Source organism: Cyprinus carpio, chromosome B1 (assembly GCF_018340385.1).
Source record: "Cyprinus carpio isolate SPL01 chromosome B1, ASM1834038v1, whole genome shotgun sequence".
NCBI lineage: Eukaryota > Metazoa > Chordata > Actinopteri > Cypriniformes > Cyprinidae > Cyprinus > Cyprinus carpio.
Window position 1 is genome coordinate 3,398,007 of NC_056597.1, and position 26,972 is coordinate 3,424,978.

The window sequence follows — 26,972 nt, forward strand, 5'->3', positions numbered from 1 at the left end:
ATATTGACTATTTTTAAATGTAAAAAAAAAAAAATTATAATTCCTGTTCTTTTAAACTTAAGATCCATTCACTATACAAATGAACCCTGCCTTCATGTCCCATCTATAGTTTTTGCAGTTTTAAGCAATTGGAAACATGGACATGAAATTAATTGTGAATTGATCAACTGTGTTAACTGACTCAGTAAAAACAGTAGCCCATTCTACTGTATTTTTAGTGCACCAAGGGTTTGTCTTAAGTTTCCATCTGCGGTTCTAGATTGCTTTCATAATCATAAAAGTACAACACTGAACAAATTACGCATCCTTATAAAACGAAGTACACCATCATTCTATAGGTCTGTGTTTAGTCAATTAATGACTAGAATAAATCCGAAACATCTCAAATAATGCAGTTTATTTATGTGTTGTGCAAAACATGATATAACTTAGGTTGCCTGAATGTGGCATTAAGATCTAGAAATGTAAAAGCGTCATTGGTTGCATGTCCTTTAATGTGGTAAAACAACAAAGGAGTAAAATGCAAGCTTTAATGCTACAAAAAAGCAGGTGTCCTGATTATAAAGGGAGAAATACATTTTGGAATGTACATTGTTTTTATATTGTGTATTTTGTGCAAACAAGCAGCAATAGTTCCCTGTGTATGACAATCGAACTGTACAGGAGAACAGACATAGAACAAGGAAGATTTATCTGTGTGGCATAAATACACTTGAAAAGAACCCTGGGCACTTTTTCGTTTTTTTTTTTTTTTTTTTTTAGGCATTATGAATATGAACACGGAACATGGTTTGTCAGCACAACACATCCACTCTCAGAACACATAAAGATCAGTAATTATAATAATGCATGTCTTCTAGTAAACCTTTTCTAGTAAACGGGGCTATTATTAATAACAGCACTATACATATTTTTTGTGTTGCTAAATCACAAAGTGCATCTGGTGATTTGAGCATGAGATATTGTTTCTCTGAACAACACATGAACTTTTATGGTTTAGAGAAATGAGCACGGCTGATGTTTAAATGAACAGTGCAGTGATAGTAAAAAAAGGAAATTTTGTTTACAGTCTAAAAAGCATATCAAGTGATGCTTCTTGCATAATATGGGTGATTCAAGAGACCTAATTGCATTATAAGAACATTGTACTAACCACAGTTGTGCACATCACAGTCAATAGCAAAGCAGCATGTTGCATATTTTATGAAATATTCCTGACATCACTTTTTAAACATAGGCTAACTCGGGCCAAAAAAAATATTATTGATACTAGCCCCACCATAGTGAGATTTGTTTTGGGGGTTGTGTCTATTTGTTGTGCAGATATATTAGTATAGTAGTTTGGAATCGCATGACTTGCATTCTTATTATACATGCTAGTGCTTCGAAGAGTTCCCTTTTTAATCATCTGAACATTCAGATTTTTCAACATACAGTAGAAACATGAATGTTTTCCCTAATGTGTAGCAGTTTTTGAGTCAAAGGTGAAGAACCAAAGAACCACGATCAGGGTACAGAGTTTGTTCTTCTGTCCAAGGTGAGGGTGTCACGAATGAAGCCCACAACAACACAACTTGCAATATGAGGGTCCCATTTGGCACAAGGGGGCGGCAGCTTTTAAGGAATAAGTGCAAGTATTTATTTTTAGAGAGGAGAGTGCTATTGTAGATAACGGTACACTTTAAAACAATGGTTCCCAGAGTCTGCCACCACAATGTGGCCATCTGATGTCAGAGCCAGTCCTTGTGGGCCATACAGAGGGTCTGCGGAGGTGTTGATGTAGGACAGGAAGGATCCACTGCTGTCAAACACCTGGAGTCCCACAGAAAAGTTTGATGACATGAAGATGTTAAATCTTTTTACTCTGACATGTGTACTGCAAGTGATCACATTGTTAAACACATTTTATTAATCTGAGCCTGTATTACCTGTATCCGGCTGTTGCCCCAGTCAGCCACTATAATAATGCCATTGGCATCTACTGCACACACCTGTCGGTGCATTAAACTGGCCCATTTCCTTCGCCATTTGACCCAAACTTTCAGTAGGAACTCAACCCTCTGGAACTGAAAACACACTGCAATTTGATGACAAAATCTGCATTAACTCATCAGTATTTAAAAAGACATGTTTCCATCTGCGGTTTCTAGATTGCTTTCATAATCATAAAAGTACAACACTGAACAAATTACGCATCCTTATAAAACGAAGTACACCATCATTCTATAGGTCTGTGTTTAGTCAATTAATGACTAGAAATAAATCCGAAACATCTCAAATAATGCAGTTTATTTATGTGCTGTGCAAAACATGATATAACTTAGGTTGCCTGAATGTGGCATTAAGATCTAGAAATGTAAAAGCGTCATTGGTTGCATGCCCTTTAATGTGGTAAAACAACAAAGGAGTAAAATGCAAGCTTTAATGCTACAAAAAAAGCAGGTGTCTGATTATAAAGGGAGAAATACATTTTGGAATGTACATTGTTTTATATTGTGTATTTTGTGCAAACAAGCAGCAATAGTTCCCTGTGTATGACAATCGAACTGTACAGGAGAACAGACATAAAACAAGGAAGATTTATCTGTGTGGCATAAATACACTTGAAAAGAACCCTGGGCACTTTTTTTTTTTTTTTTTTTTTTTTTTTTAAGCATTATGAATATGAACACGGAACATGGTTTGTCAACACAACACAACCACTCTCAGAACACATAAAGATCAGTAATTATAATAATGCATGTCTTCTAGTAAACCTTTAAACAGGGGGCTATTATTAATAACAGCACTATACATATTTTTTGTGTTGCTAAATCACAAAGTGCATCTGGTGATTTGAGCATGAGATATTGTTTCTCTGAACAACACATGAACTTTTATGGTTAAGAGAAATGAGCACGGCTGATGTTTAAATGAACAGTGCAGTGATAGTAAAAAAGGAAATTTTGTTTACAGTCTAAAAATCATATCAATTGATGCTTCTTGCATAATATGGGTGATTCAGGAGACCTAATTGCATTATAAGAACATTTTACTAACCACAGTTGTGCACATCACAGTCAATAGCAAAGCAGCATGTTGCATATTTTATGAATATTCCTGACATCACTTTTAAACATAGGCTAACTCGGGCCAAAAATATTATTGATACTAGCCCACCATAGTGAGATTTGTTTTGGGGGTTGTGTCTATTTGTTGTGCAGATATATTAGTATAGTAGTTTGGAATCGCATTACTTGCATTCTTATTATACATGCTAGTGCTTCAAAGAGTTCCCTTTTTAATCATCTGAACATTCAGATTTTTCAACATACAGTAGAAACATGAATGTTTTCCCTAATGTGTAGCAGTTTTTGAGTCAAAGGTGAAGAACCAAAGAACCACGATCAGGGTACAGAGTGTGTTCTTCTGTCCAAGGTGAGGGTGTCACGAATGAAGCCACAACAACACAACTTCAATGCAATATGAGGGTCCCATTTGGCACAAGGGGGCGGCATCTTTAAGGAATAAGTGCAAGTATTTATTTTTAGAGAGGAGAGTGCTATTGTAGATAACGGTACACTTTAAAACAATGGTTCCCAGAGTCTGCCACCACAATGTGGCCATCTGATGTCAGAGCTAGTCCTTGTGGGCCATACAGAGGGTCTGCGGAGGTGTTGATGTAGGACAGGAAGGATCCACTGCTGTCAAACACCTGGAGTCCCACAGAAAAGTTTGATGACATGAAGATGTTAAATCTTTTATCTGACATGTGTACTGCAAGTGATCACATTGTTAAACACATTTAATTAATCTAAGCCTGTATTACCTGTATCCGGCTGTTGCCCCAGTCAGCCACTATAATATTGCCATTGGCATCTACTGCCACACCTGTCGGTGCATTAAACTGCCCATTTCCTTCGCCATTTGACCCAAACTTCAGTAGGAACTCACCCTCTGAACTGAACACCTGCAATTTGATGACAAAATCTGCATTAACTCATCAGTATTTAAAAAGACATGTTTTTGATTAACTTTGAACAGATATGAGCAAACTGTTATTCAAAAACTAAACACAATTGGGGCTACATAATTTACACAGGACATGACCTTTGAGGAACATAATATGGCAATATATTAGAATAGGTATTTTACCTTTACAGAATGATTATGAAAATCGGTCACAATTATTTCATTATTTTGATTCACTGCGGCAAAGTGTGGACCTATGAAAAGGAAAAATAAAGAGTTGAACATTCAGCATTTGGTAACCTCATGCCCTCGTCACATTAGCCCACCCAATATGGCATTTTAGATACTGCATGAACTGACAGATAAAGCAATTTGAAAAGCATGTGGTCGTTAGATTAATGCTGCCTTCATGTTGTGACACTGTCATACAGACACGTTTTATACCGCTCAATATATGAAGATGGTTTTATATCTATATATTTGAGTTTTAATGGTTTTACATGTTGTCTTAGCCATTTTAATACAATTGATATTATGTGATATTATGATTTATGTGTGGATGTCTTTAAATGTTCATGGGTCTGCCTGTTATGTGATTAATCACATGACAAGAATCAGGAAGTAGACCAGTATAAAGCAAGCAGCTTGACAAACAAACATATGCCTTGTCCAAATACCGATATTTTCGGTATTGTTGAGTTTTGGGCGCTTGAGAGCGACAGGAAGTAAGTGCGCTGGGCTGTTGGGATCTTGAGAAACGTCCAAGCGCAGTTTCCCTTAATGCACACTAAATCCACACTATCGACAGGAAGTAAGTGCGCAAGACTGTGAGGATTTTTGAAAAGGTGGAGGGGGGTTTTCGAAACCTTTCCAATGTTAGTTAAATATTAATAATAATTAGATATTACATATAATTTGGTAGTAAAACAAAGTGCTACACGTTTTATTGGTGCAAAGGTGGGAGTTGCCTATATTTATTTTGTACATCATTTGCAATTGCTTTTTATCACTTAATTAGAAGCACCAGAAATTAAAGTGTGTCCCATCAGGTGATGAAAAGTTGTACACACACGTATGGTCTTCATCCTCACTTGAACACTTTTGGGCCAAATACAGGAAATATGTCATATAAGTAGTCAAGTGATCAAGTGCAAAGACCGCAAGTGTGGGTATTTGGACAAGGCAACAGTCATTGACCAAACACTAAACACACTGGATTGTGTTTTATGGACTTAACCATTCCAGTATCTCACACATCTTGGGTTATCACTTTCTTTCTACTGTATATACACTCGGGGTTGAACGACTTCTGATTTTTTAAAGTCGACTTTGTGATGAAAGTCGAGTCAAAGTCGACTAGTCGCTGATGACGTCATTAATGAACAAATAAGTCTGGAACTGTGACAAACCCCTTGTCCACAACTATGGCATATGACACAGCGCTGCCCACATGGCTATTGCTCCTGTAACAGCTCATTTTAATCAGTTCTTTTGCCTTTGGGTTGTTATATTTCTCACAGATTTCTGCTCGTTCTAAATCAGAGATAGATAAAGTAGCAGAGTAAAGATTACATTTATATGAATGCATTAGTGAGAGCGATTGTGTGTGAATTAATTCTACATGGCAGCATCTCTCTAGTAGTAGTAGTGACGCTGTGAAATTTAGTTATTAAAAAAAATATGCTTTTCAGTTTCTAAGCTATTTTTATTGAGAAATCACAGAACAGCGTTGACAGTACATTTCCGCGCTGAATGATTCTGTGCGCACGCGATCAGCCTATGTGTGTGTGTTACAGTGCAGCAGCGCATTAGATTAGAACAGCGATTAATTTACTTGTACAATAAGATGTTAAGAATGTGCATTCTCCCGTTTAATTTCGAGCATCCAGTAATATAATCACACATGTCTTGTGGAGCTTTCAGCATATACATTTATTTGTCATTTTAACTGTTGGGAAACGGAGTGTAAATGTGGAAGTCCTTCAAAGATTTATTATCTTGTTGCGCCTCTATAGGACCAGCAACTAGTCGACGTCAAGCTTTAAGTGTCATGGCAGAGCATTGAAGTCAACTAGTCGATTAGTCTGTGAAACCCCTAATATACATCAATGGACACTTTTACCTTGGAACTTCAACTCACTAGGATTCTTAAGGACTGTTTTAGGGTACGATTCAAATAGACAATCTGCTTTTAACAGCCTAAGTCATTCTAGTTTTATTGTGTTGTTTTAAGTTCCTTGTGCATTGTGTAAATACACTATTTATGCAGTCTACTTTTGTTGTTTGTCTCATCTTTTTAAAAACACTTATTTTACCTTACACAGTATAATCTGACCCCTTGTAATAATTGTAGGCTGATCATTACAATGTGCTTTCAGAAATTGTCTGCTTCACATTTCTTAAGTCTAATTATGATTTTATCATGTTCAAGTGCTTTCCTGTTGGAAAGAACAGAAGTCGTGGAGGGCATTTCTGTCTGAAAAAATATGAATCATCGAGGATATTCTTGACTTTTTTTTGGGAAAACCTCATTAAAGCTAAAATGTACAGAACATATTTAGTCAATATCCAACATATTTTGAATAAAACATAGCCCTAAAGTATACTTTCTAAATAGTAAAAGAATATCAAGATAGCTTGCTAATTTTCCTGGGTTTTTGTTTAAATAAATATTATATCCCCTGTGTGAAATGCATACAATATGCATCAAAAAGTTATTCATATATGTGAATAGCAAAATAAAGATGTTTTGGGAAAAACAATGGTTCTCTCTTCTGCAGGGCCAGTTCTAGACATTTGGAGGCCCCCCACCCCCAATAAAAAGCACTTGAAACAAATGTGAAACCTTTTTATTTATACAACATTTCATTTTAAATTGGTATATTTTTACTTAGTAACAAAAAAAGTTTAGACACATTTTTATTTTTAATGTTTTCACAAGAAGTCACTTAGGATATTCAAGTCTGCATTTATTTGATCAGAAATACAGAAATAACTTTAAATAATGGTGTTCTATTTTTTACCATACTTTAAAATATCTATTTCTGTGAGTCATAGCTGAATTGTCAGCATCATTTTAACACGTCCTTGTGAATAAAAGTATTGATTTCTTAAATAAAAAATAAATAAAAATACTGACCCATTGAATTGTAATCTTTTGAACTGTATTGTTACAAAAGATTAATATTTTAAATAAATGCTGTTGTTTTTTATTTTAGTTTTTTTTTCTATTTCACAATATTATTGTTTTTTTCAGTATTTTTAATCAAATAAATGTATAGCTTGATTAGCATAAGAGACTTATTTCAAAAACATTAAAAACTGTAATGTATCCAAACTTTTGACCGGTACTGTATGTACATATTAATCAAACTCTAAGGTAATCTATTTTTTGTTTGTTTAGGATGTTATTAAAGCTGTGATCATTTTTTTCAGTAATTTTTTCAGTAATTTATTCACAGTTTCTGAACATCACTTCAGTAAAAGAACATCAGTGCTTTTATATATATACAGTGCCTTGCGAAAGTATTCATACCCCTTAATTTTTTCACGTTTTGTTATGTTGCAGACTTATGTTAAACTGCTTTAAATTACTTTTTTCCCCACATCAATTTACACTCTGTACACCATAATGACAAAGTAAAAAAACAGATTTGTGACAACTTTGCAAGTTTATTAAAAATAAAAAACTGAAATAAGTACATTGCATAAGTATTCATACCCTTAACTCATTACTTCATTGAAGCACCTTTACAGACTCAAGTCTTTTTGGGTATGATGTGACAAGCTTTGCATCTGCATTTGGCAATTATCTGCCATTCTTCTCTTTGCCTCTTCACCTCTCAAGCTCTGTCAAGTTGGATGGGGGCTGACAGACATTTTCAGGTTTCTCCAGAAATGTGTTCAATCCCAGGCTGCAGCTGGGCCACTCAAGGACATTCACAGAGTTTATCTATAAGCTGCTCTTGCTGTGTGCTTAGGGTCATTGTCCTGTTGGAAGGTGAACCTTCTTACCAGTCTGAGGTTCTGAATGCTCTGGACTGGGTTTTCATTCATCTCAGTATTTTGGTGCATTGAGCTTTTCTTCTACTCTGACGAATCCCTCTGTCCCTGCCACTGAAAAACAGCCCCATAGCATGAGGCTGCTACCAGCACACTTTACTTTTGGGATATTACTCTGCAGGTGATGAGCAGAGTTGGTTTCCTTCAAACATGATGCTTAGAACTGAGGTTCATCAGACCAGAGAATTTTGTTTCTCAGAGTCTGAGGGTCCTTTAGGTGCTTTTTTGCTAATTCCAAGTGTTTTCATGTGCCTTTGCTGAGGAGAGGATTGAATTTGGCCACACTACCTTAAAGCCCAGATTGGTGGAGTGTTGCAGTGATGTTTGTCCTTCTGTAGGTTTCTTCCATCTGCATATATGATCATGGAGCTCAACTAGAGTGACCATCAGCTTCTTGGTCACCAGTATAACCAAGCCCCTTCTCCATCAATTGCTCATTTTGGCCAGGAGGCCAGCTCTAGGAAGAGTCCAGGTCGTTCCAAGCGTTTTCCATTAAGGATAATAGAGTCTACATGATTCTTTGACCCTTCAATGCAGCAGAATTTTTTCTTAACTCTTCCCCAGATGCGTGGCTTGACACAAACCTGATTCCGAGCTCTTCAGGCAGTTCTTTTGACCTCAGTGCTTGGTTTTTGCTCTGACATGCATTATCAGCTGTTAGACCTTTATTAAGGTGTGTGTGCCTTTCCAAATCAAACTCCTTCAATTGAATTTGCCACAGTTTAACTCCACTCAAACTGTAGTAAAATCTACAAGTGATATGAGTGCTCCTGAGCTAAATTTCAAGTGTCCCAGAAAAGGGTATGAATACTTATGCAATGGAATCATTTCAGTTTTTTACGTCTAATAAATTTGCAAAGATGTTACAAACCTGTTTTGTGCTTTGTTATTATGGTTTATGGAGTGTAGATTGATGTGAAAAAAATTTTTTTTAAATCAGTTTAACATAAGGCTGCAACATAACAAAACGTAAAAAAAAAAAAAATGAAGGGGTATGAATACTTTAGCAAGGCACTGTGTGTGTATATATATAATTTTATTATTATTATTATTTTCTCCTAGCTGGGTATGGGAAATGTATTGTGGATGGCACTTTAGTCAAAATGGCTGATACCACATGTAAGCCAGGTAGATCAACCATGAGAAGAAAACAGTTTGTTTTTTTTGTTTGTTTGTTTTTTTTACTGCTGAAGATGTATTATTAATCTTATTTGGTGACAAAGAGTTGGATGATGAGGGAGGAAATTAAATATCCAGAACTCATTGTCAGTGAGGTCTAGCTAGCAAGTGGGTAGTAACCAATAACTTACATTCAGATTTTATGTCCCTAGTAAAAAATAAATATACTAAAATGTATTTGAAATACATTTATTTCATGCTAAGTATACTACAAATACATTTACATATTTATGTGCCTAATAAAAATACCTAGAGTTTAAAAAATAAATAGTCAGAGTAGGCTACTATTTCATGTACAATTTACAATTCCATCCGAAACGTTCTGTATGACACATTCATACTACAGTAGTTCAAATCTATTAACATTTTATTAACTTTATTTATGGTCTATTTAATGACATCACTAGATACTTACTGATATAAAAAATGGAATTAAACTACTTGTGCACAATGCACATTTTTCTTTAAATGCAAGATATTTAATGTGTACCTAAATTAAACTAGAATAGTTCCACTTTTAGCACAATCAAATATACTTCAGTATATCTTTATAGCTAGACTTCAGCACTACTTTCTTACGATTAAAGTGCATTAAGCACAAAATTTACAATTGTTCCAATTTAGCAGAGTTTAAGTATACCAGTTTAGTGATATGCGAATAATATGTAAATGTATGTGTAGTATAGCATGAAATTAATGTATTTCAGATACATTTTTGTATATTTATTTTCACTAGTGAAGGCATCTGTAAAACTGTCAATCGACAGTTTTGCCAAATTGATAAGTGGCTGAGATAACTATTTCAGTAAAATTAACCACATTCAATTAACTAATTTTATTTAAAGGCTTTTTATGTGATATTTCATTTTATCAAAATGGATTGTTATTTCTTTTAAACTCATTAATGTAATATTTTGTTCATATTGTCAGCAGATGCATTCATGTTTTAAAAAGGTACGCATCAGCGCTCATGCTCTTTTAAACTTGTAGTAAATTGGTGAATGATCTGTCCAGAAACAACGCTGACCGTCAGAAGTTTATATTTAGAATACATTGCAATCACTCCAAAATTAAAGACGACAACAACTCACACACCTGCATTATAAGCTCTGCTTCTTTGCATGCCTATTTAGTCTTTTGCTTCAGCACCTGAAAGATACGTTCGTTACGCAAACATTCAGAAGGCAGGAACCGCTTTGAAACGGCAACATTAACTGGTTTAATTGCAGTTAATAATAATAATAATAATAATGAATAATTCATAACATTTATATAGCGCTTTTCTAAGCAGTAAAAGTAATCTACATTGTGAGGGGGTATCTCCTCATCCACCACCAGTGTGCAGCATCCACAGTGCCCTTGTCAGCAGATGCATTCATGTTTTAAAAAGGTACGCATTGTCAGCAGATGCATTCATGTTTTAAAGGAGGCCATGATGGTCAAGTCAAGTCAATTCTGTTCAAGTCTGCTTTATTGTCAATTCTTCCACATGTACAGTACATACATACAGAGAATCGAAATTGCGTTACTCTCAGACCCCCGGTGCATACAGATAACACGAACAGTAGAGCCTAAAAATCTAGATCAAATATAAAATATAAGATAAAACTATACAATAAGGGAATGTAAAAAAGACATAATAGAAAAAAAAATAAAATAAAAATAAGGTTAAATAAAAGCAGCGCAAGGCACATGGCAGATAGAGTGCAAACCAGTGAACAAACAGTGCAGATAAAAATATTTTTAGTGCATAAAAAAAATAGCTTATTCAGTCTGATTAAAAGTGACCAAGTGACAAAGGGCTCAAGAGCAGTTATATTATTAAACTGACTGATGAGGTGGTAGAATGATGTCAGTTCCATGGTGAATGAGTGAATGAGGTAGTGAGCAGACCACTGCTGCACAAAGTGACTGGTGCATGTCATCGTATGTTAGAGGGAGGGGGGGGTGGAAGGACCTGGGGATGTGGGACCTGGGGGGGGGGGGGTTGTTCATAGTTCAGTGGTGCCTGGGGCAGAAGAGGGACGGGGGGCAAGTTCGGGAGCGAGTTCAGCTTCCTGACAGCCTGATGGATGAAGCTGTCCTTCAGTCTGCTGGTCCTGGCCTGGAGACTCCGCAGTCTCCTCCCTGATGGCAGCAGACTGAAGAAGCTGTGTGACGGGTGAGTGGGATCACCTGCAATGCAGAGGGCTTTGTGAGTGAGACGGGTTCCATAAATGTCCTGGAGGGAGGGGAGAGAGACACCAATGATCTTCTCAGCTGCTCTCACTATGCGTTGCAGAGTCTTCCGGCAGGACGCGTTGCAGGCGCCATACCACACAGTGATGCAGCTGGTCAGAATGCTCTCGATGGTGCCTCTGTAGAAGGTGTACATGATGGGGGGTGGGGCTCTGGCTCTCCTCAGTTTGCGGAGGAAGTAGAGACGCTGTTGTGATTTCTTGGCCAGTGCTGCAGTGTTGTCGGTTCAGGAGAGGTCCTCTGTGATGTGCACACCCAGGAACTTGGTGCTGCTCACTCTCTCCACAGTCGCACCGTTGATGGTCAGAGGAACATGCTGAGTGTGCGCTCTCCTGAAGTCAACAACAATCTCCTTCGTCTTCTCCACGTTCAGAGAGAGATTGTTGTCACTGCACCACCCGGCCAGGCGGCTCACCTCGCTCCTGTAGTTTGTCTCATCTCTGTTGCTAATGAGACCCACCACAGTCGTGTCATCCGCAAACTTAATAAAGAGGTTGGAGTTGTGTGACGGTGTGCAGTCGTGGGTCAGCAGAGTGAAGAGGAGGGGGCTCAGCACACATCCTTGGGGGGCCCCAGTGTTCAGTGTGATGGTGCTGGATGTGTTGCTGCCGACACGTACTGCCTGAGGTCTTCCAGTCAGAAAGTCCAACAGCCAGTTGCACAGCGAAGTGTTGAGCCCCAGCTCGACCAGTTTGTGAATGAGCTGTTGAGGGATGATTGTGTTGAATGCTGAACTGAAGTCTATGAACAGCATTCTGACGTATGAGTCTTTTTTCTCTAGATGTGTGAGTGCTGAGTGGAGGGTAGTTGAGATGGCATCATCGGTCGACCGGTTGGACCGATATGCAAACTGGAATGGGTCCAGGGAGGAGGGGGGGGGGCAGACTTGATATGGTGCATGACTAGCCGTTCGAAGCACTTCATGAGGATGGGAGTAAGTGCAACAGGACGGTAGTCATTGAAGCAGGATGGAGATGGCTTCTTCGGGACTGGAATGATGGTGGTAGCTTTGAAGCATGTGGGAACAACAGCCTGACTCAGTGAGATGTTGAAAATGTCTGTGAAGACATCAGTGAGTTCTGCTGCACAGTCTCTCAGTACACGCCCAGGAATGTTGTCAGGACCCGGAGCTTTGCGTGCATTGATCCTGCTGAAGGATCTCCTCACGCTGTCCGGGGTCAGCATCATCACCTGGTCACTGGAAGGAGGTGGAGTCTTCTGTGCAGTGGAGCAGTTTTGTGCCTCAAAGCGAGCGAAGAAGGTGTTCAGCTCGTTCAGCAGAGAGATGTTGCTGTCACAGGTCCGCTGTGGGGGCTTGTAGTCCGTAATGGTCTGTATCCCCTGCCACAGGCTCCGAGTGTCTCTGCTGTCGCTGAAACGATGGGCTATCCTCCTGGAGTACTGTCTCTTAGCCTCTCTGATGCCGCGGGATAGGTTGGCCCTGGCTGTTCTCAGGCCCCCCTCGTCTCCAGCTCTGAAGGCAGCGTTCCGCGTCTCCAGGAGTCTGTAGACTTCCCCTGTCATCCACGGCTTCTGGTTGGCCTGGACAGTGATGGTTTTTGTGACTGTTACATCCTCAATACACTTGGTGATGTAGGCAGTGACAGTCTCCGAGTACTCCTGGAGGTCAGTGGAGTTATTATAAGTGGCAGCCTGCTTAAACATATTCCAGTCAGTTGTATCAAAGCAGTCCTGAAGAGCGTCAGACGACCCTTCTGGCCACACTTGAATCTGTTTCTGAACTGGTTTAGCGACTTTAACGAGCGGTCTGTATGCAGGCATTAGCATGACAGTGATGTGGTCTGAGGCACCGAGGTGGGGGAGGGGGAGGGCTTTGTAAGCTTCTCTCTGTGTGGTGTAAACAAGTCTAAAATGTTATTACCTCGTGTTGGAAAGTTAATGTGTTGGTGTATTTTTGGAAACACAATCTTTAAGTCAGCATGGTTGAAATCCCCAGCTATGATGAGAAAAAGCATCGGGGTGTGCTGTCTGCTGCTCGCTGATGTGCTGGTATAGTTCATTTTTAGTGCATCGTTCCTGTTGCTGTTGCTGTTGTTCGGGGGGGAATGTAAACCGATACGAGCAGTATGGCAGTATATTCCCTCGGCAGATAGAACGGCCGGCACTTAATAATCATAAACTCCACCAGGGGTGAGCAGTGTTTGCAGATCACAACAGCATCGCACGGCACCACACGTCATTGATGTAAACACAAAGCCCGCCGCCGCGGGTTTTTCCTCCCGCGATGAGAGCTCTGTCTGGCGCAGTGGCGCAGTCCGGAACGCTGTCGCTGAGCCAAGTTTCCGTGAATACAAAAACACAACAGTCTCTTACAGTCCTCTGAGTTGAACGTAGTAATCGGATGTAGTCCAGTTTATTGTCCAAAGAGCGTACGTTAGCCAGTACGATGGTGGGGATAGATGGCTTGTGTGGGTTAGCCGTTAGCCTAGCCCGGATACCTCCGCGCTTACCCCTCTTCTGCTTCCTCTCACGCCGCTTGTGGCGCCTCCGCTGTGGGCGAGATGCAGTAGTGGGGGTCGGTGATGATGTAGGCCTCCGGAGTAGTCCGAGATCTCGCAGCTGTTCCGCGTGCGCGGAGTTTAACTCTAAAAATGCGGCTCTGCCGACATCCAGCAGAAACTCACGACTGTATGCGCGCTTAAAGACAGATAGACGCGATGACGACGTACAAAAAACACTGCGACTCACAAGACACAAAACACGAAAACACCGTTCTGTCGGGACAGAGAGAAGCCGCTGCGTGTGGACGCGCCGCCATCTGTAGATATGGGAATTGTTAGGAGGCCATGATGGTCTCACATCTCTAAAAAATAGACATCCTGGGATTTTTAATGATCGCAGAGAGTCAGGACCTCGGTTTTATGTCTCATCCGAAGGACGGTGTTTGTTGACAATATAATGTCCCCATCACTACACTGGGGCGTTAGGACCCACTCAGACCACAGGTAATGACCAGGCTCAACCCTGCTTAGCTTCAGTGGGCGACCAGTCTTGGGCTGTAGGGTAATACAGGTGAGTGACAATTCAACAGTGTTGGGCTGTAGGGTGATGAAGGTGTGTGAATGTTTTCAGTAAAGCCCTGAATGTTTTTTTCTTATGCCCTTCATGAATCATCACTGAGTTTTCATGCATATTAAAATGATATCTATTAGTACCGTATATCTTGCGTAGAATAAGAGATGCACCAAAATTCCGTCTGCTGAAAATTAGTTCAAATTAGTTTCACTTTCACGTGGTGTGACGCTCTGTGTATTTTCCCGCTCTGTGCATGTGTGCTCCACTCATATACCATTCATGCTCATCGGAACAGCAAAGTCCACTTAAAAATCGAGCCGACAGGAAACATCTATGTAGTACAGTATTGTTTCTGTTTGCAGTAGCGCTACTGTGCTGTAACATGGTGGGTATATGGTCAACTCTGGTAACGCTGCCCTCTCATGTAATGCTCACGTGTTCTGATAATAATAGCTTTCTAGGACTAAACATTATTTGGATAATTGTTAAAAAAAAAAAAAAAAAAAAATCTCTTAATAGCCCTACTGAAAAACTAAAAAGCTATTTATTTCATTTGTAGGCCTATCATTTTCTTATTTCTGCTATCATTTGTAATTTGTTTATTTGTTCTTATCTTATTCCTGGCTGCTTACTTGTCATTTTTTATTAAATTCAAAGTTTGAAATCAAGCTATCTTGTGCTACTGCAACAAAATTACCCTACTGTAAAATCAAAAATACACTGAGTGAGCAAAAAATTGTGAGAATTAAACAATGTTTACATATGATTAAAATGCTCCATTAAAATCTGTCATATAATTATTGAACACGTCACCATTTTTCTCAGTAAATATATTTCTAAAGGTGCTGTTGACTTGAAATTTTCACCAGATGTCGGTTACAACCCAAGTAATCCATACATACAAAATTAAAAAGAAAACAAAACATATAAATTCAGAAATTAAGTTATGTGTAATCAAATGGAATGAACCAGGGAAAAAGTATTGAACACATGAAGAAAGGGAGGTGCAAAAAGGCATGGAAAGCCAAGAAACCAGCAGAAATCTATCAGTAATTAGAAAAGTAATCCTGCCCCTTGTCAGTGGAAATTAATATTAGCTGGTTCAGTCCCAACACCTACAGTGCCAGGATGATGGAGATAAAACAAGGCTGGACATTTCAGTAAGACAATGATCCCAAACACAGCCAAGGAAACTCTCAATTGGTTTCAGAGAAAGAAAATAAATCTGCTAGAATGGTCCAGTCAATCACCTGACTTGAATCCAATAGAAAATAAGAACTAAAGATCAGAATTCATAGAAGAGGCCCACAGAACCTTCGAGCTTAGAAGACTTTGTGGAATAATGGGCCAAAATCACACCTGAGCAATGCATACGACTAGTTTCTCCATACAGGAGGTGTCTTGAAGTCATTACCAACAAAGGCTTTTGTACGAAGTATTAAATAAATTTCAGTAGTTCAACACTTTTTCCCCTGGGTGGAAAGTGAAAAATATGTTCAATACTTATTTTACCCACTGTAAATTGGTCTCTTCATTAGAAATGATCATACTGATTGCCTCCATTGATGGACAACATTTTTTTTCATAATATTAAAAATATCTGTATGACAGTTCTTCCCTGCTGTACCAAATATATATACTTTTCAAAGTATCATATCGAAGTTTGAAATTCAAGTATTGTGACAAAATAAATTTTGTAGGGTGCCACAGATTTGTTCAAATATCCAAAGGGTGTCGTAACTAAAAAAAGGTTGCAAAACACTGACTTAGCGTAACTTATTGCTGTAATATCGATTTTGTTAGCCGTTTTTATATTTAAAACATTAATCACATAATATTATTTATGCAATTTGTAAGTGCAGTGTACAAGTGCTAGAAATAAATCTAAAAATTTATAGAACCATGCATGTTTAATTAGGCTTATACTTGTTTTTTTTTTTTAAAGCCACTTACTCAATTTAAATATATACATATATACAGTATATATATATATTTTGACACATACGTGGATGTCTCTGGGCTACGCCCCAGATATCTACTCACCCTAGAACTGCCCCTATATGTAACCCAGGTAAGTACCTGCAAACTGCTTGTCACTGTTGCCTCGGTTTCCAAATTTAGATACAAGTTTCTGAAAAATGAAGACGCACAGGCGGATTTATTGTCAACCACAATGATGTGTCCATTTCTATCAACCGCTACACCCTTAGGACCCATAAGCTTCCCTGAGCCAATTTTAGCCTGAAAAAACAAAACAAAACACAGAACAGAAAGAGAAAAAAAGTTACCACAATTCAGTCTACTGAAAGAACTTTCCTATGAAAGAATGTTAATGTTTTTGATGCTAAGTATTTCTTGAAAAATAGAAAAATGTTAATAATAATAAATTTATAATAAAAAAAAATAATATTTGTAATAAATTTTTTATTCATATTCATAAAAACTTGTAGATGCTGATACCTTAAACTTGCCATCACAGGAGAAAATGCTGACCCATTTGTTATCATAGTCAGCAATGATGATATCACCATTAGGGTGCACAGCAACACCAGTTGGCCGTTGAAGTTGTCCTGGTGATCGGCCCCTCACTCCAAAACGACTCTTAAATAGTCCATCATTTGAAAAGATCTATAAATAAAACAATTTCTGTTATTACAGAGGTTTCATCAAAATTCATTAGGCAATAAGCAATCTGCAGAATGATGGTAAAAGACTGGCTCTTGGAGTGGATTTATAATGTGATTAAACAGGTGCAGCATTTTATACCTGAACACACTGATTATTACTATCCGCTATCAGGACCTTTCCAATAGAAGAAGCAGCAACTCCCTGCAGATTGGTGAATTCACCCTTATTTCTGCCTTTAGTTCCTTTGGGACAAAAAATACATATACATGTTTATATATTGCATATTTTACTTATATACTGTACATATACATACACACATACAAATATAAACTATATAAATCATAATGGTCACATTTTATTTTAAGGTTAAGTTCTCGCTATTAAAAAAAAACATTTACTATGATTTTTGCCCCAATAAACTCCTAATCTGGTGCTTATTAATAGTTAGTGAGGTAGCTGATAAGTTTAGGTATTGGGTAGGATTAGTGATGCAGAATATGCTCATGCAGAATATGTGCTTTATAAGTGCTAATTGTTTATTATGTTATTGCCAATATGTTAATAATAGGCAGGCTAATAATCAGCTAGGTAATAGTAAAAATTGGTCCCCATACTAAAGTGTTACCATCATAAACATAACTATGTATTTATTACCTATATTTTTATGTATTCATATAACATTTGAAAAGGAATATTATCCTTCATACGTATTATATTATTGTGATGCCTAAATTCATTCATGTTTTTCTTAACAAATTAGTATAGATTAATACCTATACAAATTTAAAATAGATTATATAATATTTACAAATGTCTTTTTTGCCTGACAAAGAAATTGTTTGGGTCAAAACATTATAAAGTTTTACAAGAGCAGATAACAGTAAAACAGTGTGCCCTGTTTTTGTTTTTGATTAGGTGTTACAAAAGCAATGTGTGTTCATCATACCGATTCGAAACATGAGGTCATCTTCAATTGGGTTTTCTTTCCGTTTGCCCGTGCTGTACATGCTGGCGGGGCGCTTGATGGCACGCTGTTTCACATGACTACTTCCTGGAGATTTGAGATGTTTCTTGCCTCCGTCTGAAGTCAGGGAGATGTCTGCCAATTTGCTGGCACGTATGCTGAATGGGCTGCCCCTAATATGCTGATCGTAGAGCTTTAGCGAGAGCGTGAAGCGGCCCTCACACGGGGCCGTGTATACAAACTCATAAGTGCCATTTTTATGATCTGTGACTTCACCTTCCCCCACTACGGTGCCATCAGAGGCAGAAAGATCAGCTATAAGCAGAGCGTTTCCTGTCCGGCACAGTCCACCGTCTCTGTCTTTTGTTGTTATGGTCACAGAAGTAGGCTGCCTCATGATACAATGCCTCAGGCCTTCACCTGTCGCAACAGTTTCTGCAGCAACAGCATTGGTGGTTATTATAGCACCAAGGTTGTGGATGGATTTGCGAAGACCGTCGGTCTCCACCAAGAAGTCCAGCTGGCTGTTCTCCTCTGGCCGAAGTGGGAGCTCCTGACTTGCCAGCTCATCAAGACGCTCACTCATCTGCTTCTTGACCAATAGGACTTCAGCTTCCGAGCCGTGATTAAGAGCCTGCTCTGTGAAATTGCAGCTGCTGCGAATGCCCTCCTGCCCCTGCAGCAACGACTCCAGCTGGGCTTGCAACACCTGCAGTGACACATAAGTGATATATTCATAAACATACATTTACACGCACTGAAGCACACATAGATTATACAGAACATACAACAGAGACCAACATCCAATGAAAATCCGTTTTTAGGTTTAGAAATGATAGACATAAACTAAATGTTTAAGATTCTGTATTTTTTTCTAGATCACTAATCAAATGCAACAAATTTGTGTAATACACAAAAAGTATTCTATATATATATATATTAGTGGTGGGCCGTTATCGGCGTTAACGTGAGACTCTTATCGGGCGATAAAAAAAATATCGCCGTTATCTTATTATTGATTTTGTTTTGTGTGATGTGTCTATTCTACACAAGCTATGTAGACTTTCACCGTGATAGTTTAGCGCGGATGTATACCTAGACGAATTGCACTGTAGGGGGCGAGAACGAGTCTTCGAACCTGTGTGTATGCCTACTGTGAAATTACCAAGCTTCCCAAAAAAAACCTTGACAAGACTCACGCCTGTTTCACACATACTCCGTATGCAGTCCGTGTGCGTTACGTATGTGGTGCAGAAGCAGCACGGACTCATTGTGCTTTCACACAGGACCACAGGACGCATTTGCAGTCCGCTACTGATCCGCGGCTGTTTAGTCCACAAACACAACATTTTTTTTTTTTTATATATTTAAAATTTTTTCATTATTCTATATTTCAAACCATGTATAAAAAAGAACAGTAACAATCTTTCATAATCATAGACATTAGTTTAAACTTAATAAATATAAACAACATATTATTCATGCATTTGACTTCTAGGTTTGTATAATAAGCTGCTCAAGCAAGCGGAAAAACATTTAAACACAACAATTAGCCTACTTTTCTTGTTGGGATATTGCAAAATGCCTTTTGCATTTAAATCTTTATTACAAGCAATTGCACGGTTCTTAATGAACTTTGTTTTTCTGCTTCCATAAAAGTGCATAGGCCTATATCATGTTGCCTCGTTTATCTAAAGGTGCTCTTTTTCTTGTTTTAAACCTAGCCAAAAACCCATGTGTTGCGTGTATAACACATAAGCCTTTAATTAGTATTCATTTATTGTGAAAATACTGCATTTCCGTGTCAATCCATGTTAATTTTTACCGCGAACAATGTGCTATCACTTTAATTCAGCGAATGCAGCACAGCAAAAATAGACTTGGTACGTAAACGTATAGACGCACCGCTCCTGGAACGCACTGACGGACCGCAACCGCGTGAACGCTGGAATCTGTTAACATGGGTGCGTAAAAATAAAAAAAATGCAACGCATACGCACTGCAGACGGAGTATGTGTGAAACAGACGTAAGGTTGTTTGCAAATTGTGCAATGCGGAATTAGTTTACTGTAGGAGTTCTTCCAGTCTCAAGGACCACCTAAACGCAAAGCATCCTTTAACTAATGCAGAAGATGCCGGGCCAAGCAATGTAGCGCAGGGGAAGAGTCATCGTCAAACTACTATGTTTGAGTGCAGCACAGCTCTATCAGTACTAACAAGTACATCTTATTGAACATAATTTGAATGCCTTCGGCAGAATTCAAATGAGCCTTTTTAATCTAGATTAATTCCAAGATTACAGTGAGATTAATCTAGATAAAAAAAAATTAATCTATGCCCACCACTAATATATATATATATATATATATAGCTTTGTAAAATTACGTTTGAACCATTGATGCCACATGGATAATTTTATCAATGTCCTTCCTTTGTTTCTGGGCCTGGGAACATTTCAGTTGCATTGCTGCCTATGCAGAGTCAGAGAGCTCTCAGATTTCATCAAAATATCTTAATTTATGTTCCAAAGATCAACAAAAGTCTTAAGGGTTTGGAACACCATGAGGGTGAGTAATTAATGACAGAAATTAAAATTTTGGGTGAACTATCCCTTTAAATCCTTTGTATAGAAGGTAAAGCACAAGATGCTGGAAAATTCTCAAAATTATGCTGGACATCATGACGTTCAGGTTTTCTATAAAACTCCTTGATATACTTGATTTAACATTCTGTGAATTTTGCAAAAGGAGGACATATCTAAACCAAAAACTGATATTCATTAAAAAACTGCTATGCTGACAATATAATTTGTAGATACTCTACTTTATTTTACAGAAGCAAATACTATAGCGTAATTATTTATATACAGAGCATATATCTACAAAAATAAAATAAATATATTGCAATAAATATGCAATAAATATATTTAATAAATATTTATTTTACAATATAATAATGTATAAATTTAATACATTTACAACAATTTATATAATTTATAATAATATTAATTTCTGTATTAGAATGATTTCTGAAGAATTATTTGATACTAAAGACTGAAAATTCAGCTTTCCCATTACAAGAATAAATTACATTTTAAAATATATTAAAATACAAAACAGTTAAATAGTAATAATATTTCACAATATTACTGTTTTTACTGTATTCTTCATCAAATGAATGCAGCATTGGTCAGCATAAGATTTTCAAAAACATAAAAAAAAAACCTTGTGTTTTGGAATTTTTTTTTTACTCAGTACTTAAAAAGAATTAAAAACTTAAGCATTTGAACTAGTGGACCTCACTGTATGTGTTAAAGAAATACTATAAGTTAATCAGGGCTAAAAGAATGTACTGGATAACATAACAGTCAGCTCTAAATGAACAACAATTCCTAGACAGACATAATTCTGCCATTTATAGCAGAGAAAAAAGAGGTCTGATACATCAGTCATCACAGAATGACAGTGACACTGGTTAAGGACCAAATGCACTAAACGCTTTGACAGATCCATGCTTTGATAAATCGGTGATCCACACCCAAATAACACCACTTACATTTGGAGTATGTTCAATCATTAACCACAACCATCATATAAATGTCACATGAGAAAGAACTTAACACAAACAGTTTGATTCTCAAACACTAAAAACAAAACTCCATAAAGAAAACTGAATTCAAAATCCTACCTCACCTCAACTTGTTTATCACTGTCCTCTTCCATTACAAAGCCTCAAACTATGTGTAACTGTTAGCGACTAGCTGTGCTGCCTTTGTTTACTTTGTGTTTAAGGGCTCAGGTGATTTTGTAGTTGGTCTGGTTCTCCCAGATGAATCATTCCCATGTGACGCACTGCCAGCTGCCAGGACTGATGTCAGACCCTCTCAGAAGCATATGCTACAGTTATTGATTGGTTTAATCATTCACCACAGCAAGACAGTGCGAATGATACCAGAGGAGCCAAGATGGATGGGTGTAAAATAACAGTGCAGGAAATAAAATGCAGTCTGGTCTGCTTTGCAACTTGTCAAGAACTGCTTAATTAGACAGGAAGAGGCAGGCATATAAAACACCCACTCACATTTCACTAGATTTTATGCAACGTTTAGGGGTAGCAAAATCTGAATCTGTTGATACTATAACCAATGAAATAATCTTACAATATGTAGAATTAAGGCTAATGTTGAAAACAAAAGCAAAATGCTGAATATATTGCTAAATATTTGAGGGAAAAGCAGGATTTCTAACAATAACAACATTACAAAAGTTATAGCCTGTAGAAAAGTGTACTAGCCTTCTGTTTGAGTCCATAGTTGACCTCCAGCTCCATCAGCAGAACACTTTTGCGTACGTTTAGGGTCTTCTGAAGTTCCTCAAAAGTAGTACGAATCACTTCTTCAATTGAACTCTTCTGATCGCTCAGCTGCTGTAGAATATCAGACAAAACCTCCAGCGCAGAGTCAATCTCTGGCAGTCTAAAAAAAAAAAGAGCAAGTTACATATTTGATCTCTTTTTATGTTACGTTTATTCAATTTTTTTGCAAACTACCAGTCAAACATTTGGAAAATCTACTCTTTCTTTGTCATTTATATCACTACTATTTCCCACATAGTAGAATCATAGTAAACACATCAAAACTACAAAACCAGTGTCCAGTTCTGCACCTGGAGGACCTCTGTCCTGCAGAGTTTAGCTCCAACCCCACTATGAACCTATCTAATTAATATTTACATTCTAAGAGGCATGTATGTTGTCTTATATTTATTGGTTAGGGTTAGTTTATTTTATTTTATTTTATAAACTGTAGTGTAGGCCATGTTTAAATAATATATTTAATATTTAATATTTAAATAATTTAATTTAATAACATAATGTTAATAACAATGTTTTGGACTTGAATTTTACTAATGGTGTTAAAAATATTTTCACTTTTGCACTTAGTTTTGTCTCACTTATTGTGTACACACTTAAGCACATTATTTTGCTGCACTAAATTAGTGTTTATAATGTAGTTAAACAAATAGTTGTGAAAAAGAAGTGTCAAATTTGAAATTCAACCTTTAATTCTATAATAAAATATTTATACCATCTATTTTTATGACCTCATATTATCGCTATATGATTTATATTTGTACTGTGGATATAAATAAGTCATATAGAGAATAATATGCTGGCACTGGTTTTAATAATAAAATAATAATAGCCAAGATAGCAAGCAACCATTTAAAACAATGAAAGTCAATGTTGATGCATCAATGCTAACTGCATTGAGTTAATATTACAAAGTGGTGTTGGTTTGATATCACTTCTGCACCCGCAATTAATGAAATTAATGAGATTTCAAATGACAAACCTCTAAAACAAAGGAACAGGGAAATAATAAAGTAAATGCAACATTGTTCAAATTTTACTAGAGAAGTATGACGTTGTCAGGTGAATGTCACTGAGAAGTGCATATGCAAAACAAAAATGGGTGTTTCTTAATCAGTAAGAATTTTATATTACAATGGGTGATTAGAACAAATCAGGTAATGCAGCTGAAAGAGATTGGGTAACAGAGATATATTTCCATGATGCTGTGGTCATCAACAACAAATCAATATCTGTTCAATATCCCTGTCTCCACCCACGTGTGCTGTCAGTTTTCATCAAACTTTCAATGTCGATACTTTGATCCAAACCAAGTTGATGGTTCGGATAAAAACTCGACATTGTATCAATGTCACCTTGCTATCTGGGATTATTTGGTCTTTAAAGGTGCAATGACTAATTCACAGGAGTAAATTCCAGGATTTAAGACCATTGATTTATTATTCTTTTATTTTTGTCTATGTGTTTGTCACGTTGAAAAATAATTGTGAACTGAGTTTGTGTTTTTCGTGTTTAATTTCTGCCTCCAAAACTTTTGTTGTGTCAACATAAAAAAAATTGGATCTGGTTAGATGCGTTTTTTGCATCCGTAGCAAGCATTTTGAGAGGTGTTTTGACAATTCAGAGCCACTGCACAAGCGAACGCCAAAATCCAGAATGGCCATTGTCAAGTTCATCCACTTCATCTTGCAGCACAAAGCACTGTAAAGATCCTTGCGCACTGAGTTCACAGAAATTGGTGGTCCTTCTTTTTAATATGTGGCTGTAGTATCGCTAGCAAAGCATCAAACAGATGGAACTCTCTTTCCTCTCAATATCTCATGACTGGATGAACCCAATATTTTCTTTCTTTTTTCTCTTTTTAAGAAGCGTGAAGAACAAAATCATCCTCACTGCCTGAAGACTCCATTTAGTACTGTTTCTCTTTTTTTTTTTTTCGCAACAGATTACTTGATATGCATCGGACTCAGTGTTCAAGGTTTCTGCGCATGACAAATTTTTAAGATGATGAATACGGAAAAACACATACACAACACAAATTTCAGACTCAGTGTACAAGGACCTTTACTGTGTAACAATTAGTTTTTCTCCTTTTTGCATAATCAGCCCTATTTTTAATGAGAAATGTTGCTGCTTAAACATAAAACAACATACATTTTAATTCTGTAGCAATGTGTACATGAGCATACTGTATGTTACATGCCTGTTTTTGACAGCGTCCAGCTGCTCCTGTAGCGAGGCTTTGTGCTGTTCTAGAGCATCCTTCAGCGGGACAGTGGCGTGTTCTGCATGTTCACCGCTAGTACACGCCTCACACATAGCCGTCTCACATGATGGACAGTAGAACTCCATTACCTGATGACAAGAAAGGGAGAACTGAATATGAATGCCCTTGTAAATTATATGATTATGTTCTCCCTTTGCAAAAACTGGATGGAATACAGTGAGGCATCTGTACACTACAGATTTTTGAAAGTTTTTTATGCTGTGCTGCTGTGTAATTCTTACATTTCCTCCATGATTGGGACAGGAGAGTGGTTGTCCAGTGGCAACTCCGTTGATAGCGTCTGTGCAGTCCTCGCTGAGGTTAGTGTCTGGGCTCCTCTTTAGCACCTCCATCAGGTTGGTGATGAAACAATGGCTCTGAAGTGCCGCCACACCCTTCTCTGGCAGGATGGAGGTCTGACGGCACACGGGGCAAGACAGAGTCAGACTGTGAGCGGGAATGTAGTTCTGCAGACACCTGGAGAAACATGAACAGGTTACTGAAAAAACAACTTTGGTGGCAGTGCCTGGCTATCACATCAAAAAAATATTATTCTGTGTTCTAAGGGTTTCTGTGATAAATCAAACATTTACACTGTGACCAACTTTTCTACTCTATTGTGACATACTGTATATCTGAGCAAAATGGCTTATCAAGCAGGAAAAAAAATGCAGGGCAGGAATTGATCTCGTCCATCGGGAATTTACTGAATCATTTGGTGACACTACAAACTAAATGGATGATTGTAACATGGGGCAAAATAAATATGCTAGGGCTATTCAAACAAAACAGCCTGACTGGGTAAATAATATAAACAAATATAAAATACTTTTGGAAATATTTTAGATCTAATTTACAGTATTGTCATACTAAAGTAAGGTTAATGTGGTTTATGTATATTACACTAATACTGTAAGAAGACAAATTAAAACTTAATAATAATAATAAATCTTACAATTATGCATACCTTGCACAGCACAAACAGGTTTATCATCTTTTAAAATAGAAATTGCTTACAGTATCTTTCTTTATTGTCCATGTATTTGTTTCAGTATATCCTAGGACAATTTTTAACATTATTTCCTGTTATGCATACCTTGCACAGCACAAACAGGTTTATGGACAAGCCTGATTGCCATCAAGTGTTAGCAATAATGATTACTAATCACTCTCCTGTCATATTGCAGACCTTGAGCCAAAAACACATCACCAAACACCAGTGACTTGTACATATGGGTACAGTCATTTTAGACACTTCCAAACTGTTGCAACAGAGATGGCAATACAATTTTTAAAAACATGAATTATGTTTTCATCTTTGTTGCCACAGTTTTAGAAGTGACTTTTTTTTTTCTAAAGAAGTGGGTGTCCCATTACTTTTGTCCATATAGTGTATGTACAAGTCATTGGTGTTTGGTGATGAGTTTTTGGCTCAAGGTCTGCATTTAAAGTCATACCAGAGGTGTTCAGCTTGATCTTTTTGAACCTTGTCTTATATACAGAGGCATTGTCATGTTAGAATATAAAATCCTGTCCAAATTGTTGCTATAAAATTAGAAGCACACAATTCCCTGGAATATCATTGCTTAAACATTAGGATTTGTACTCATGGAAATTACTAAAGTAGTCAAACCTGTTCATTAGAAGGGGTGTCCCAATATTTTTGGCTATATAGTGTAGGTTTGGGATGACGTGAAGGTGAATAACTGATGGCAGAATTTTCATTTTGGGTAAACTATATCTTAAAGTTGTGCTCTGCATATTATAAAGCTATCTAAACAGTAAAATCACCTTTACAATCATATAAAGGTAAATGTAATAATGTAATTTATACTCAGCTAACAAAAATATTTAATAATAGTAAATAATTTGATAATTGAATTTTGATTTAAAAGTAATAAATAATTTGTTGTGATTGAAATTACATACTTTTCACAGAAGGTGTGAAGGCAGGGAAGGACCTTGGGATTGTTGTAGCGATCCAGACAGATGCTGCAAATCAGGAACTGTTTGTTGATCTGATGCACCACAGGACTTGGGAGGGTAGAAGCTTCAGTTGCCATCCTAACGCTCTGTTAAAGACCTCGCACACTCCTTCAGCCCGGGCCCTGTGGAGAGGACACTGGAGTTAATACAAATAGATGAAAAAATCAAAGCTAGATGAGATGTTTTTCCTGGGAAGGCCCACAAGGTGTAGCTGTTTCTTTTGTGTGAAAATACACTGCATTAATTCATACAAACAAGGTGCTAAAGGCAGCAGTAAATATCACGTCTCAA

At 37.4% G+C, this 26,972-nt stretch overlaps 1 protein-coding gene and 1 long non-coding RNA gene across 2 annotated transcripts; both read right to left on the reverse strand.

Annotated features, from left to right (window-relative positions):
• Window positions 1-382: 382 nt before the first annotated feature.
• On the reverse strand, window positions 383-2,025 carry LOC122135837. The gene is made up of 2 exons (XR_006153690.1): window positions 1,929-2,025; window positions 383-1,812 (listed from the first exon to the last, which is right to left on the reverse strand). It is a non-coding gene; the product is annotated as an uncharacterized LOC122135837 (long non-coding RNA).
• A 247-nt stretch (window positions 2,026-2,272) lies between these two features.
• On the reverse strand, window positions 2,273-26,835 carry LOC109080578 (tripartite motif-containing protein 2-like). The gene is given in 12 exon segments (XM_042716264.1): window positions 2,273-3,694; window positions 3,809-3,949; window positions 4,135-4,205; window positions 16,546-16,615; window positions 16,618-16,707; window positions 16,927-17,094; window positions 17,233-17,336; window positions 18,041-18,767; window positions 22,352-22,532; window positions 24,633-24,784; window positions 24,938-25,172; window positions 26,625-26,835. Coding segments are annotated over 12 exon segments (2,226 nt in total). The 5' UTR covers window positions 26,759-26,835; the 3' UTR covers window positions 2,273-3,541.
• Between the last annotated feature and the right edge of the window lie 137 nt (window positions 26,836-26,972).